General features: G+C 54.9%; 1 protein-coding gene across 2 annotated transcripts; it reads right to left on the minus strand.

The window, feature by feature from the left end:
* Nucleotides 1–1,626: 1,626 nt before the first annotated feature.
* LOC118916828 (ral guanine nucleotide dissociation stimulator-like) lies at nt 1,627–14,249 on the minus strand. 2 transcript variants are annotated; one of them, XM_057505231.1, is made up of 9 exons: nt 13,921–14,249; nt 12,623–12,741; nt 11,536–11,870; nt 11,151–11,317; nt 10,682–11,007; nt 9,725–9,940; nt 9,291–9,394; nt 8,791–8,857; nt 1,627–8,027 (listed from the first exon to the last, which is right to left on the minus strand). In XM_057505231.1, the coding sequence occupies exons 1-9, from the start codon at nt 13,997–13,999 to the stop codon at nt 7,893–7,895; spliced, it is 1,548 nt and encodes a 515-aa protein (XP_057361214.1). In that variant the 5' UTR covers nt 14,000–14,249; the 3' UTR covers nt 1,627–7,892. The 2 variants fall into 2 exon arrangements, with proteins under 2 accessions (XP_057361214.1, XP_057361215.1); XM_057505232.1 differs by lacking the exon at nt 12,623–12,741.
* Nucleotides 14,250–15,068: the final 819 nt, after the last annotated feature.

Raw genomic sequence — 15,068 nt, forward strand, 5'->3', positions numbered from 1 at the left:
CAGCAGCATCAGTCCAGAGCCTGGCGTGTTTGGGGCACCTGCACACACCTGCCCCAGTGACCACCCAGCAGGCCCAGGGCTGCTGCTGCTTTGTTTCTGGGCCCAGATGCTCTTCTGTCTCAGGTTGAGGCTGGTGGGCCATGCAGGATGACAGGTGTGACCTGCGCCACTGCCCTGCCAGAGGCCCGTCTGCCCTCCTTCTGCCCAAACGTACCTCCCTATGTGGCAGATGGCTCTGAGGGTCTTGTGGGTAGTGCGAGGGGAAGGAGAGTAGCCTGGGTGTCCCGATTTTACCTCCTGTCACCTGGTCACCTGAAGATGTCAGGAGGGCCCACGTCCACTTCCCTAGTCCCAGTCTGGGACTCCACCTGCAACATAAGGCCTGGAGACTGTCTCCAGCCTGGAGCCCCCCAAGGGGGTGTTTGTGCTGATCCCGAAACTCCACTCCAGGCCAGCCCTCCCTTCCTGGGGGTGGGTGAATACATCCTGAGAGCCCTGTGGGAGCGTTATGGGGAGAATCAGACCCAAGTACCTCCGCTCGGCTTCCCCAGCCTTTTGTCACAGACGTCAGGCCACTCAGCCGGGAGCCATGAGCACCAGGGACCTCTCACCAGCCTGGCCTGGGGCTGGACGGCTGAGGGGCACCATGGAGGAGGACTGGGGGACCTGGGAGCTTTGGTGGGTGGTCTGAGGTGTGAAGCGTGGAGAAATTGGGCTCAGAGAAAGCCCCCCAGTGGAAGGAGTGCACCTCTTGGATGTGCTTTGAGAGACCAAATTCAACGTTGTTTGAAAAGGAATTTTCTGGAATGTGTGTGGCAGTTGTGTCGCATTAAATGGGACAGTGCTAGACTGGTGCCCTGCAGCCCTGGGATCTACTTGAGTTACATGTGCAGTGGTGTTCCTGACGTGAAGAGACACCCCGGGGCTTCTGATCAATAGATTTTGGTGTCTGATCATAATCTATAGGTGACAGGAAGAAAGGTCCCGTTTCTGTTTGAGCAGCCCTCCCCAGTGTTGCCAAGGTGTGCCAGCCTGGTGCTTAGAGCACCCTGCTCTTCCTGAGCACCTTATGGAGGGAGCACAGAGGATGGGGAATTCCAGGTCAAATAGTATTTCTATTTTTAGTTTTTTGTGGAGCCTCCATATTGCCTTCCACAATGGTTCAATTACCTTACATTCCCATCAGAAGTGTAGGACGGTTCCCCTTTCTCCGCATCCTTGCCAGCATTTGTTGTTCTTAGTCTTTTCAATGTTGGCCATCCCAACTGGTGTGAGGTAATATCTCATTGTGGTTTTTATTTGCATTTCCCTGATGATTAGTGATGTGGAGTATGTTTTCATGTGCCTGTTGGCCATCTGAATTTCATCTTTGGAGAATTACCTGTTCACATCCCCTGCCCATTTTGAAATTGGGTTATTTCCTTTTTGGATGTTGAGTTGTGTGAGTTCTTTATATATTTTGGATGTTTACCCCTTGTTGGATATGTCATTTACAAATATATTCTCCCATATTGTAGGATGCCTTTTTGTTTATTGATGGTGTCCTTTTGCTGTACAGAAGCTTTTAAGTTTGATGTATTACCATGTGCTCATTTTTGCTTTTGTTTCCCTTGCTTGAGGGGAGATGCATTCAGAGAAGAGTTGCTCATGTTGATATTCAGGAGATTTTTTCCTGTTATGTTTTAAGAGTTTCGTGGTTTCATGACTTACATTCAGGTCTTTGATCCATTTCAAGTTTACTTTTGTGTATGGGGATAGACAATAATCCAGTTTCATTCTCTTGCATGTAGCTGTCCAGTTTTGCCAACACCAGTTGTTGAAGAGGCTGTCATTTCTCCATTGTCTGTCCATGGCTCCTTTATCGTATATTAATTGAGCATATATGCTTGGGTTTATATCTGAACTCTCTCATCTGTTCGATTGGTCTATGGGTCTCTTCTTGTGCCAGTACTAAATTATCTTGATTACTGTGGCTTTGTTGTAGAGCTTGAAGTTGGGATCCAAGTCCTCCTGGCTTTATTCTTCCTTCTCAGGATTACTTTGGCTATTTGGGGTCTTCTGTGGGTCCATGTGAATTTTAGAATTATTTTCTTTAGTTCCTTGAAGAATGCTGTTGGTATTTTGATAGGGATTTCATTGAATCTGTTGATTGCTTTAGGCACGATGCCATTTTGACAATATTAATTCTTCCTATCCATGAGCTTGGGATGTATTTCCATTTGTTAGTGTCCTCTTTAATTTCTTTTAGGAGTGTCTTGTAGTTTTCAGTGTATAGGTCTTTCACTTCCTTCATTATGTTTATTCCTAGATATTTTATTCTTTTTGATGCAGTTGTGAATGGAATTGTTTTTCTGATGTCTCTTTGTATTAGTTCATCAATACTGTATAGGAGTGCAACAGTTTTCTGTGTATTAATTTTGTATCCTGCAACTTTGCTGAATTCAGATATTAGATCTAATAGTTTTGGATTCGATTCTTTATTTTTTTATGTACAATATCATGTCACCTGCAAGCAGTGACACTTTAAACTTCTTCTTTACCAATCTCGATGCCTTTTATTTCTCTGTGTTGTCTGATAGCAGTGGCCAGGACTCCAGAACTATGTTGAATAGAAGTGGGGAGTGTGGGCATCCTTTTCTTGTTCCCGATCTTAAAGGAAAGGCTTTCAGCTTCTCGCTGTTAAGTATGATGTTGGCTGTGGGTTTGTCATCTATGGCCTTGATTATGTTGAGGTACTTGCCCTGTATACCCATTTTCTTGAGAGTTTTTATTATGAATGGATGTTGAATTTTGTTGAACGCTTGTTCAGCGTCTATGGAGATGATCATGTGGTTGTTGTCCTTTTTGTTTTTGTGGTGGATGCTGTTGATGGGTTTTCGAATGTTGTACCATCCTTGCATCCCTGAGATGAATCCCACTTGATCATGATGTGTGATCCTCTTGATGTATTTTTGAATTCGGTTTGCTAATGTTTTGTTGAGTATTTTTGCATCTTTGTTCATCAGGGATGGTGGCCTGTAATTTTCTTTTTTGTGTGGTATCTTTGCCTGGTTTTTGGTATTAGAGTGATGCTGGCCTCATAGAATGAGTTTGAAAGTATTCCTTCCTCTTCTACTTTTTGGAAAAGTTTAAGGAGGATGGGTATTAGATCTTCACTAAATGTTTGATAAAAATCAGCGGTGAAGCCATCTGTTCCAGGTGTTTTGTTCTTAGGTAGTTTTTTGATTACCAGTTCAATTTTGTTGCTGGTAATTTGTCTATTCAGATCTTCTGTTTCTTTCTGGGTTAGACTTGGAAGGTTGTATTTTTCTAGAAAGTTGTCCATTTCTTCTAAGTTATCCAGTTTGTTACCATATAATTTTTTTGTAGTATTCTATAATAATTATTTGTTCCTCTGTGGTGTCCATGGTGATTTTTCCTTTCTCATTTTTGATTCTGTTTATGAGTGTAGACTCTTTTGTTTTTTCTTGATATGTCTGGCTAGGGGTTTATCTGTCTCGTTTATTTTCTCGAAGAACCACCTCCTGCTTTCATTGATTCTGTCTGTTGTTTTATTTGTCTTGATTTTATTTATTTTTGCTCCAATCTTTAGTATGTCCCTCCTTCTACTGACTTTAGGCCTCATTTTTTCTTGTTTTTCTAGTTTCATTAATTGTGAGTTTTGACTGTTCATATGGGATTGTTCTTCATTCCTGAAGTGGGCCTGTATTGCAATATACTTCCCTGTTATCACTGTGTTCACTGCATCCCACAGATGTTGCGGTGTTGAATTATTGTTGTCATTTGTCTCCAAATATTGCTTGATCTCTGTTTTTATTTGCTCATTGATCCATTGGTTATTTAGAAACATGTTTTTAAGTCTCCATGTGTCTACAGGCCTTTTGTTTTCTTTGCGTATTTTATTTCTAGTTTCATACCCTTGTGGTCTGGGAAGCTGGTTGGTGCAATTTCAGTCTTTTTGAATTTACTGAGGATCTTTTTGTGGCCTAGTATATGATCTATTCTTGAAAATGTTCCATGTGTACTTGAGAACAATGTGTATCCTGCTGCTTTTGGGTGTAGAGTTCTGTAGATGTCTGTTAGGTCCATCTGTTGTAATGTATTGTTCAGTGCCTCTGTCTCCTTACTTATTTTCTGTCTGGTGGATCTGTCCTTTGGAGTGAGTGGAGTGTTGAAGTCTCCTAGAATGAATGCATTGCATTCTATTTCCCCTTTTAATTCTGTTAGTATTTGTTTCACATATGTAGGTGCTCCTGTGGTGGGTGCATAGATATTTATAATGGTTATATCCTCTTTTTGGATTGACCCCTTTATCATTATGTAATGTCCTTCTTTGTCTCTTGTGACTTTCTTTCTTTTAAAATCTATTTTGTCTGATACAAGTACTGCCACACCTCTTTTTTCTCTCTTTTAGTTGCTTGAAATATCTTTTTCCATCCCTTCACTTTTAGTCTGTGTATGTCTTTGGATTTGAAGTGAGTCTCTTGTAGGCAGCTTATAGTTGGGTCTTGTTTTTTTATCCATTCAGTGACCCCATGAGGCTCACAGGTGTTAGCCTCTATGCTTTGTGTTTGTAGTTGCCGTATGCGGGTCTTCCCTCTGGCTGGCCTGACGCCAGGGCAGGGGCAGCCGGTTTGCGAGCCAGGTGCAGGCTAGCCAGGAGGAAGACACAGCAGGCTGCATGTCACAGTGGGGGGCCTTGGAGCGTAGCCAGCCAGGGGGATGTAGCGCCTGAAGATCAGTTAAGTTCCCAACCTGCTGGGCAGAGTGCACCTGGACAGTTTTGTCTGCCTGTCCTTTCTCCTGAGCAGTAAGCTCTGTGCAGTCCTTTCCCCTTTAGCAGCCCTCTCACTTTTAGGAAGTCTTTCAGACTGCTGCCCAGGTCAGCTAGATGTGAATCCCTGTTTTCCACAAGCAGCTGAAATCTCCATCTCTCCATGTATTCCGCCTGTCTTAGCTTTCCAACCCCACTAATCGCCTGAGCACCGTGCAATGTAGGTTCGTGCTCCCAGAACACATCTCCAGGGCGAGGTGTTCATCAGTCCCAGGCCTCCACTCCCTCCCTGGTCTGTGTCTCCTCCTCCCGCTGATGGGCTGGCGTGGGGGAAGGACTTGGGTACCGCCGCATCACAGCTTTGGTACCTTACCCTGTTCCGTGACTCTGCTCTTTTTCTCCAGATGTATGCAGTCTGGTGCAGCCATCTTTCCTATTACTCTTTCAGGATGAGTTGTATTAATTATATTTTTGTATTATATGTGGTTTTAGGAGGAGGTCTGTGTCTCACCTCTTCACACCGCCATCTTTAATCCCTAGGGAGGGTATTTCTCAGGGATGAGGGGAGGAAGTTGCACAGGGTCTCCCCTGGGAGTATGCCGTGAGAACCTGCGGCAGCCGACCACCCCTGCATCCTCAGATGCCTCCGCTGGGCACCCCGGGGGCGGTGGTTCCATGCAGCACTGCACCGTGTCCGTGTCCATCCCGGGAAAGGCCGGGCCTAGTGAGGATGGACCCACCTCTTCCTGGAACCCTGTGGCTACAACTCGGTGGTTGACGGTACCCAGGCAGCAGGTGGCGTCGACAACACGGGAGGCCACATGCAGGAATGGAGACACCCTCCACGTGGTGGGGCAGCTTGCCTTTGCCCAGTGGACCACGAACAGAAGGGATAACTCAGCACAAAGGTGGCCACATTGGCCACAGCTATGTGAGGGTCCTTGAGGATGCAGCGGCAGTCTGGGGAGCTGCCCAAGTTGGCCAGTGGAGGAGGCGCCAGAGCACGTACCCCAGCAGAGGCTCAGGATGAGCAGCGGGAGGAAGAGGAGCAGGAAACAGACTAGGGTCCTGGGGTGCCAGGTGCCGCCTTCCCGAAGGGAATGCTCTCCTCTGCATGCAGCCAGGACAGTGCAGGCTGCGGGCCTGATGTCAAGAGCTGCAGGGCCACGCAGGTGAACAGAAGAGTGAGGTTATCCTGGGTTCCGCCCATTACCCTGCTTCCTCCCTGTCTTCAGTGTCCTCTTGCTCCGGGCCTTGTGCAGAAGGTTCTGCCAATCACCAGCACCCGTGGGGTCCCTGTCACGGGGAGGCTCATGAGCACCACCTACTCAGAGGAGGAAACTGGGTCCCAGAGAGAGAGGGGAATCACCCTTGAGCCTGACAGGACTGTTCGGCACGGGAGCAGAATCCCAGCCCAACCTGTCTTTAGTCCTCCCCCACACCCAACATGGCCCGAAGCTTCCCTGAGGCTGGGGAGCAGCCCACCCCTTGCCAATGGCCCCAGGCCAGAAACTTACCTGGCTCTGGCCACTAAGTTTAAATGTTGCAGGACCTGAAGAACAAGAGTCCCTTTCTGCCGGCCCTCTGGCCTGGGGGCTCCAGCTGGCAGGACAGGGTGTAGCTGCAGGACAGAGGGGCACCTGTGAGCCCCTGGAGCCACATGTCAGGGGGACCTTCTCCCGCAGCCCGCCTGCAGCTGGAGCCCACAGCTGACTCCTGCCCAGCCTCACCTCTTCTGCTCATCCAGGGGCTCCACGGCCCAGAAAAACGACCTGAAGCGCTCCTCGGGCTTCAGGTCATACAGCAAGGCCGCGTACTTGTGTATGAGGATCTCACGTATGATGGAAGCTTCCTGGGGCAGAGGAAGGACAGGATGCAGACAAGGAGGGGCGTGAGGAGTGGGGCAGTGGGTTGGTCCCTGATCTTTGCTCACGTGGGAACCCGCCTTCCCTCCAATGCTATCCTGTCCTGCCTGTTCCCACTGTTGGGTCTCTAGCTCCTCCTCCAGGAAGGCCGTCTTGATGCCACCCCCATCCCCCACCCGCCAAAGCCTTGAGTGTCCTCAGCTCTGGGTGTGCTAACTTTCTCAAGACATGTCAGACCCAGGGGTTGGGTCGGACAGGGTCCTGCCCACGGGCTCTGCACCCCCCCCCACCCACTTTCTGTGGCGGGGTGTTACAGTAGCTCAACTCTGTCTCATCCTGTCACCCTGGAAGGCACCAAGGCAGCCAAAGTGCATCAGAAACAGCCCCCTGCACCCAGAACGAGGCCCAAACCTCCCCACCCTTTCTCAAGTTGGAGGACCACTGGGGCCCTCTAGGCAGCAGGCCTGCCAGAAACAGCACCCAGACCTAGGCCAGGATCTGGGGTACCGAGGAGGAGGGACTGGACTGGGGAGCTGAGGCCAAGCTTCCCATGTAACTCTCTCTGATGACTCTCTCGGAGACTGAGGCCTCAGGCAGGAAGGCACGGGCAGCCCCCTCCTGTGCTTCCTGCCTTGAAGGAGCAACATCCCTGCCCCTGGGCAGGGCCTGAGGGAGAGGCCATCCTGCTCAGAGGCGGTAGCTGTAGCCCTCAGCCCCGCCTGCCCTGGGGCCAGGACCGGGGCTTAAGGGGGGCAGGGGGTCCTTCTGGCTGCCCTCTCCAAGGAGCCTGGCCCCCCCGGGAGGAGGGGAGACTCCCAAGAGGTGGGTGGCCTGGTGCTGAGAGCACCGGCTCACTAGGGTCTCTCTCCTCTTCAAAGCCCACCATCCTGCACACCCTGTGCCCCTCTGGGCTCACTCACATCATTATGTTCCAGGGGTTTGTCTAGGACCAGCAGGCCAGCCATGAACAATCCGAAGAAGGGGACCATGCTGTGCCACTGGGGTGGGGAGGTGCCCCGTCTACCTCAGGGGCGCCCATAGAGCCTCCCCTGAACCCCTCACGCGCAGCCCCTAGCTCCCCTTGGACCACCCTGTGCTTCCTCCCACGCCCTCCCTTCGCCCTGCTCTCCCCTCCTGTCCCTCCCAGGGCTGGCTTTTGGCCAATCCCAAGACCTGTGGTCCCTGCACCCGTCCTCCAGCTTCTCTCTGTACCCAGCTGCTCTCTCCCTCCTGGTCACCCCAGTCCTGGCAGTTCAGGGCTGGTGGCACCAGCAGCAAGTGCAGGGTCTCCCCCACTGCCATGACCCTGGCCAGGCCACTCTCACCTCCTGCCTATCCTCGGATCCCCGGAGGAAATGATGCTGTTGCGTCACCATGGAGGTCGCCTCCTGCAAGGTCCAGGACACTCAGGTGTGCTCATGCTCCCCTCCCACATGGCCTCCCACAAATCAGAGCTGGGTTGGTGGATGCCTCGCCCAAGTCCCCTGGTACTATGCTGTCCCCACCTCCAGCAGGCTTTCAGCTGAGGGCGATCACAGCTCCAGCACACACTCATACTCACGGGTGTCCTTGGGCCGCGGCCGGCCGCCCTGAGAGGCTTTCTCGCCTGCAGAGTGTCGGGGATTCCCTCTGCCTCCCAGGGTGCCCTGAGCACTCACTGTCAACCTGGCTATCACCACGGCTCCCCTACACGACCAGGTGGCATGGGCACAAAGCTGAAGGCCATCTTGTGCTCCCTGGACCCTGCTCACCTGGGAGGCCCACACCCCAGGGTGACAACCCTCCGTGACCAGATGAGGAGCCTGAGGCCTCAGAGGGGCAGTGATGGGCTCAGGGGGCCCTGGGGAGGGGCCGACCTTGCTCCGCCATAGGCCCCACCCCTGCTGCCAGCCCAGCGCCAGCCCCAGCCCCAGCCCCAGCCCTGACCAGGAGCCTGTCCTCTGGGTCCTCACTGGATGTCAGGCCCCCAGTCAAGTGGAGCCAGGGAGGGAGACAAACAGGACACCTTGGGGGCCAGGCGGAGCCTACTTCTCCCATCAGCTGTCCCCTCTCACCATGCACACCTCGAGTCAGCACCCAAGACTGGGCCACAGCACGGCAGAGGGCTTGCCCCAAGGATCCCCTCCCTCCAGACCTCTAGCCTCCATTTACCTTGAGGAGCCTCTTCCGGTTAAGCCACCTCTCTTTCTCAAGGCTCTTATGCATCCTGGAGCTCTTCCTAAGGGGAGGAGAGAGGAGGGAGACATGTGGCCAACAGGTGGAGGCTTTGGGGGTGTTGGACCCCTTTTCCACTAGCCTGCATGAGGCTTTCCACCATGGACGGCTCTTAGCCCTGGGGAATCTGAGGCCTGCAGTTCTCCTGGGGGCGGATCTGCTTTGGGACAGGTGGCTGTCCTTGGGGCAGAGACCTCCTGCTGCAGAACACATGCTGAACATCTCCCATTGGCTTCAACCCACACCTGACGAAGAAACCCGATTCCTGAGGGGGAACCGCTGGCCTGACCCACGGGGGCTCTGAGAGCCCGCCATCCTGTAAGCCCCTGTCCCCACGCCTCCCAGGAGCCCCAGCCGACTGAGGGGACACTGCCAGACCTAGGGGTGGTGTCTCTGGCCCACTCAGGTGACCTGGTCCCAGTGACAGGACTACCTACCAGGAAACACGTCCCCAGGTGCATTGCAGACGACTGATGGCGGGGCTCTGCAGGGCCAAGAGAATGGCGTGGAGGGACGCAAAATTCTCGAGGTCCAGACACTCCTGGGAGGGAAGACAGAGCTGAGAACGTGACCTGCTTCTGTCCCCCTCTGAACTCCTGTCCTTAAGGAGCCAGACGCCCAGGGAGCCCAGCACACCCAGGACCTGTTGAGCAGCCCTCCTGGGTGGAGGACTGTATCTCAACCCAAGGAAGGGTCCAGGGATGGCTGTCCCACCCCCGGGGCCTGCGAATCCAGGTCAGCACGCCCCTGGCAGGAGGGACCCAGGGACCAGGCAGGGTCAGACTGTAGGACTCCATCCTGAGAGTTGGCCAAGGAGGGGAGCAGGTCCCAAGATGCCAGGATGGATCCTGGGGGCTGTTCCATGGCACACCTTGGCCACCTGGATCCAGAACTCTACCACTCGGGCCCTGTCCCGCGCCGTCATGCCTGGGCCCCCGAGGCAGGAGGAGATGACCAGGTTGGCTGCGTCATCAAATTGTTTTATGATCTTATTGAAGGTGGGGGCCAGGTGCTCAACGTTTCCGTTACATGACTGGCTCCCGCAGCGGGTCATGCGGTCGGCCACTGCCACCTTGGTGAACAGTTCCTGGGGATGGCAAGGGGGGGCCATTTAAGCTGTGTCCATGGTGCCCCTGGGCCCAGGCAGTTACCAGTCAGAGCTGGAGCCCAGGCCACTGAGGATGTGGTGTGAGCCTTACGGCAGTCCAGGCTTCGGACTCCATCCACTGAGGCACCCAGGAACAGATGCACTGGACCCCACAGTGGTGGGGAACAGAGGGGCTCACTCAGAGCAGGCATCCTCCCTCACCTCCTCCCTGCAGCACAAGGCAGCTCAGCCCTGCACGTGCCGGGGCATCTGCCTCCCATTCTGTCACCCCGTGGATCCCGCTACCCACTCAGGTGCAGTTACCCCCAAAACAACTCCAACCAGGCCTTTGTTGGTGTCCGTGTCTCCCGTGCAGTGAGGTACATGGCAGGGGCCTCTGAAGTGCGGAGGCTGTGGAGGCCTGCCAGGCCAACGGCCCAAGGACCTAAGGCCCTGGCAGCATCTCTCTGAGCACCCCTGTACTACACTGTCCCTCCCACCCCAGCCAGGCCCTGCCCACCTTCCCTCTGCTATTTCTCGTTGGTCTGCAAGGATCCCTAAGTGCCAGCCCTACTGTCCCTGTGGTCAGTGAAGGCTTGGGGGTGAGGAGAGTTTCTCAGGGCACATGGTGGGAAGGTGGCACGTCGGCCCAGATCACAGGAGTGCACATCGGGACAGCAGGTCTGGGGCAGCACATGGCACAGGGAAGGCCCACCCCAACTTCGATCCCGCTCCACTCACCGCATACAGCAGGGTCAGCTGCTCGGCCACCAGGCGGGGGGGGAATGCCAGGAGGGTGGACTCTGGAGCCGGCTCTGGCTCTGCCAGGCCCGATGCCATTCTGGCAGGTGCCCTGGGCCCCGTGCCCGAGGGCTCATGGGGCTCAAGCTCAGGGCTCGGCGGTGGGGCTGAGGGCACTGCTGGGACATCCTCCGGCTCTGCAGGGGTCGAAGCAGGTGACACCGGCCGTAGCTCCAGCACAGGGGTCCCAGGGAGCTCCTGAACTGGCTCTAGCCATGAAGCCGGCCCTCCCCGTGTCTCTGGAGCCAGCTGCGTCTGCCGTGGTTCTGGAGCAGGGAGGACACAGAGAAAGGGTCACCCCGGGGCTGATTCCCCACACCTTACAATGACAGAAAAGCCCTCACTGCCTTGAAGGCAACCCCGGTCCGGGAAGCCCACCCTAGACGGTCCCCTGGCTGCAGCCCCTCACCTTCCAGCTCTGCCACAGTGGGCCCCAGGTGCTCCTCCTGGACCAAGTGGTGGAGGACTTGGCCCTCTGGGATGGATGAAAGCCGGCTGCCATGGAGGACGCTGGGCACATTATCGGGCTCCCAGGCATGGCGCCTAGCCTGGCCCATTCCGGGGCTGGGGGAAGGCCTGGGGGTGGAAGAGTGAGAAGCCTGGTCTTCCCAGCCACACTGCCCTCCCGGCCCACCCTTGTGTGGGCCTGGCCACTCTGCATTCCCCTGCCTGTCCAGGCAACTGCCCCTCCCCCTTCCTGACCCTGTGTGTCCTGGGACCCCATCCTTTCCCATCCTCCTAAAGAGGAAGTCCCCAGTCATCAGCCCGCCTGTGGGAATCCAAAGATTGGTCACCTGCTGGGTTCTGAAGGCTCATGGGGCTCCACCTCGGGGCCCGAGACCACTCCTGGGATGTCCCAGATGCTCGCCGCACAGGGGCTGGTGGGCTCTGGACCTGGCGCTGGCTCTGCCAGGCCCGGTGCCATTCCAGCAGGTGCTCCGGGCCCCAGGGCTGAGGCCACTGCTGGGACATCCTCTGGCTCTGCCGGGGCTGAAGCAGGTGACACTGGCCGTAGCTCCAGCACAGGGGTCTCTCGTGCCATCCTCATTCTCCATTTCTTCCTCACACCTGTCCAGGGAGCCCTCCGCCTGTGGACCTTATTCCCACGGACAGTTGACTCCTCTTCATGCTGAAGGGGGCAGGGGGCCTATCGTCAGCGGGAAACCCAGGAACCACCAGCACGAGGGAGGTTTGCAACTCAGCCGAGAGTCCCCATCCCTCTGGGGTGCGATCAGGGAGAGGGAAGGGGTGCCCCCAGGGAATGAGATTCCAGGCCCTCTGGAGTGGGACTGTCGACCACTCTCGTGGGGAAGCCCTGGGAGGGCCCTGGCAGGCTGCCAGGTTTGGAACGAGGTCCTGGGTGTAGACAGCCTGCCCCGGGCCTAGAGAGATGGAGTAGGTGAATCCATCCACCAGCTCCTCCACGCTCCCCAGGGTGGAGCTCCGAAAAGCCAGCGCCTAGTAGCTTGGGAGGTGCCACCCGGGGCTGCCTGGACCTCCCCTCGGGGAAATGTGGGCCTCAGTCCCTGCCCCTGACATCAGGCACACAGGGCCATCTGCATAGGACTCGTCCCTGAGGGAAGGAGAGGACACCCCCTGGGCTCAGGACTAACACGTGGGTGGAAGTACCTGGTCCCAACACTCACCTCCATCTCCTGGATGATGGGACCAGAGGTGTGACACTGACTGCCCCACCAGGGGGCCACCACCTCACAACATGCTGGCACCCAGGAATGGCCCCCTTCCTGCCCAGACTTCAGTCCTGCCCATACCCCACAGCCACCGCACACACACAGAAGGGGCCAGGGGGAAGGTCATCCCGGATGGGTCACACTTGGGGCCTGGACCTGGAGTGGCCCGCTCTGGGCTGCCCTGTGTTACCTCGGGGTTCCTTGGACAACACGGACAGAGGCGTTGGAGGTGGTCTCTGAGCCAACGCCCACAGCGAGCAGGAAGACCGTCCCTGTTTGCTTCCCTGACTTCCATGCCTTCAGAAGGCTCTGCACAACAAGACCATGTGTTGCTCTGTCGAGCGTCTCCGGTCAAGTGAGCAGGACTGGGGTCTGTGACCAGGAACTGGGCACCGGGTCAGAATTCAGGTTCTACTTGGCGTGTCATCGGTGACATCACTTCCTGAAGGTTCCATTTTGTGGGCCCCTCCCTGCATTCAGACACGCCCACATGCCCCTCTGGGCTGCTGACTGCCCATCCTCCTGGACCCCTTGCCATGCATGACTACACAGATCTCCACCAGAGCCGTCCCCTGGCTCTTTGGCAATGTCACTAGGGTCCCAGCTCTGAGGAGACGAGCTGAGCTCAGACCTCTTTTTCTCACCAGTTCCCTGTCCTGCTGAAGCCGCAGTGCCTCCCAGGAGCTACCCAACGTCCCAACCTGCACAGGCAGGGTCATGCCAGACATTTCTCCCTAGGGACATCCTCAGGGATATATGGATGACACCTCCAACTCCTGGGGGCTGGTGTCACGTGTGTCTGACACACAGGCTCGGAGATGGACGAATGCCAACCAGGCTTGGCATGGAGTGTGGAACACCTCGCAAGTCAGGCCCCGGTTCGGGCCATGAGATCTTGAGCAAGTCATCCCCCCTTTAGGCCATTTTCAGGTGTGCACCTTGAAGGGGTGGCAATGACAGGAGACCCAGGTGTTGTCATCTACTCCCAAGGCATCCACCTTCCAGAGGTCTCCGTTCTCTGAGGACCATACCCGAGGGCCTGCCGTTGACATATGTGCTGGGCAGCCTTGTATGGTGAGCCCAGTAATCCCTCCTAGAAAGCACATACCCTGCGACCACTGCGTGGTGTGAACAGCACAGCCAAGGGGATGTGCTGTCACAGCCACATTGCATGACAAACAGTCACTTCCCCACTTTTCATGCTTTCTGTACAAAAGGGTCCTGACACTGCCCAGGGCAGTGAGCTTGGTAGCCCATATCAGTGTGTATGTGTCACGGCTTCTACGCACATATTCTATTTTTCAGACATAAGGGAGTGGGGTTTGGATGCAGCAAGAAAATGGATACGTTCATCCATTTTGTTCACGGTGTGACATATTTACAGAACAGATGTCGTGGTTAAGATCACAGAATAAGGAGCTACTAGCTCATTCTCAACATCCAGCTTTAACCACTTGGTAGGCATTGGACTGCGGGTGAGTCAGCGACCTTGGTAGCACAGTTTCTCCACCTGTCCCTTGGCCGTCATCATCATAGGATCTTGATTACGTGAGGTCACAGAGAGCATTGAAGGAGTTACTCTGGGAAGAAGGCTTGGAAGGCCTGGCACATCACCAGTGCTTCATCTAGTTAGTATAAATCTATTGTTACATTCCTTTAACCTGTCTGTAAGCTCCAGAGGGCACAGAGCTAAGGGGGTCAATGCAGAATTTCCAGAACCTCCCACCTAGCCTTAGTCCATTTACAGATCAATGGTTGTAACCAGTGCAGGGCCTTGCAACCTCCGGAACAAGGGGTGGAAAGGAAATGGCCATTCTCTCCTCACGGAGTTCCTGCTAGAAGGGGCGGGTAGGGGAAGGAGAGCACCATCTATGGCTCGACGAGATGGATGGTGCTGAGCCTGGCTAGCGACTGTAACAAAAGTCTTTCTCCCTGCCCTTTCCCTTGACCGATTTCAGTTTTGCAGTCTCATAGGGGGACTCACCCTGGCCTGGGAACATCTTTCCCTCCAAGGCTATATCCGGCATAGTTGGCAGGATCTGGTGAACCTGAAATCGGTCCTCACGGTTCCCTGTTGGTGCGGACTGCTCCTATAGATGGTGTGGAGGTACTCTTAGTCCCGTAGAGGCGGTGGGGCTACATCTGGGAACACCCCTAGGGATGGCAGGGATTCCCCAAGGGATTCCCGTGTGGGTGGCGAGGCTTCACCTGGAGACCCCACAGTGGGCATGGTGTCCACGGCAAGTGCCTCCTGGAGGAGTGGGCCTCTCCCCAGAATCTGGGGAAAATGGGGACCCTGGAGGCAGTGGAGTCAGTCTTGTGTAAAATCGGGGACTTGGGAACTGAGTGGCCATAACGTGGCAGGAAAAGTGGGGTGGTTGTTTCTCGCAGCATTAGAAAGGGTTACTAATGAGAGAAATGCCCTCCAGGGGCAAGCGTCCAGGAAGATGAGTTGTGGGGTGGTCTGAGAAGGGAAAGAAAACTGAGGTCACACTGCTGAGAGACACACTGGTGGCAAGGGAGGGGGCAGCACAAAAACAGAGATAGACTGTGCCGGGGTAGTGGGGGTGGAGGGGTGGGGGGAGTGAAGGAAGGGGTGGGGCCTTCAGCCAAGCACATGGCAGGGTAGGTGGTGC

This window comes from Manis pentadactyla, chromosome 7, assembly GCF_030020395.1.
Source record: "Manis pentadactyla isolate mManPen7 chromosome 7, mManPen7.hap1, whole genome shotgun sequence".
NCBI classification, from domain to species: Eukaryota; Metazoa; Chordata; class Mammalia; order Pholidota; family Manidae; genus Manis; species Manis pentadactyla.

Coding starts and splice junctions, on each gene's coding strand:
- LOC118916828 (XM_057505231.1), bottom strand. CDS start 13,999: ATGCTCTCTGTGACCTCACGTAATCAAGATCCTATGATGATGACGGCC. Junction 12,742..13,920: donor GGAGAAACTGTGCTACCAAG/GTCGCTGACTCA, acceptor CTTGTTGTGCAG/AGCCTTCTGAAGGCATGGAA. Junction 11,008..11,150: donor CACTGTGGCAGAGCTGGAAG/GTGAGGGGCTGC, acceptor TCCCTGCTCCAG/AACCACGGCAGACGCAGCTG.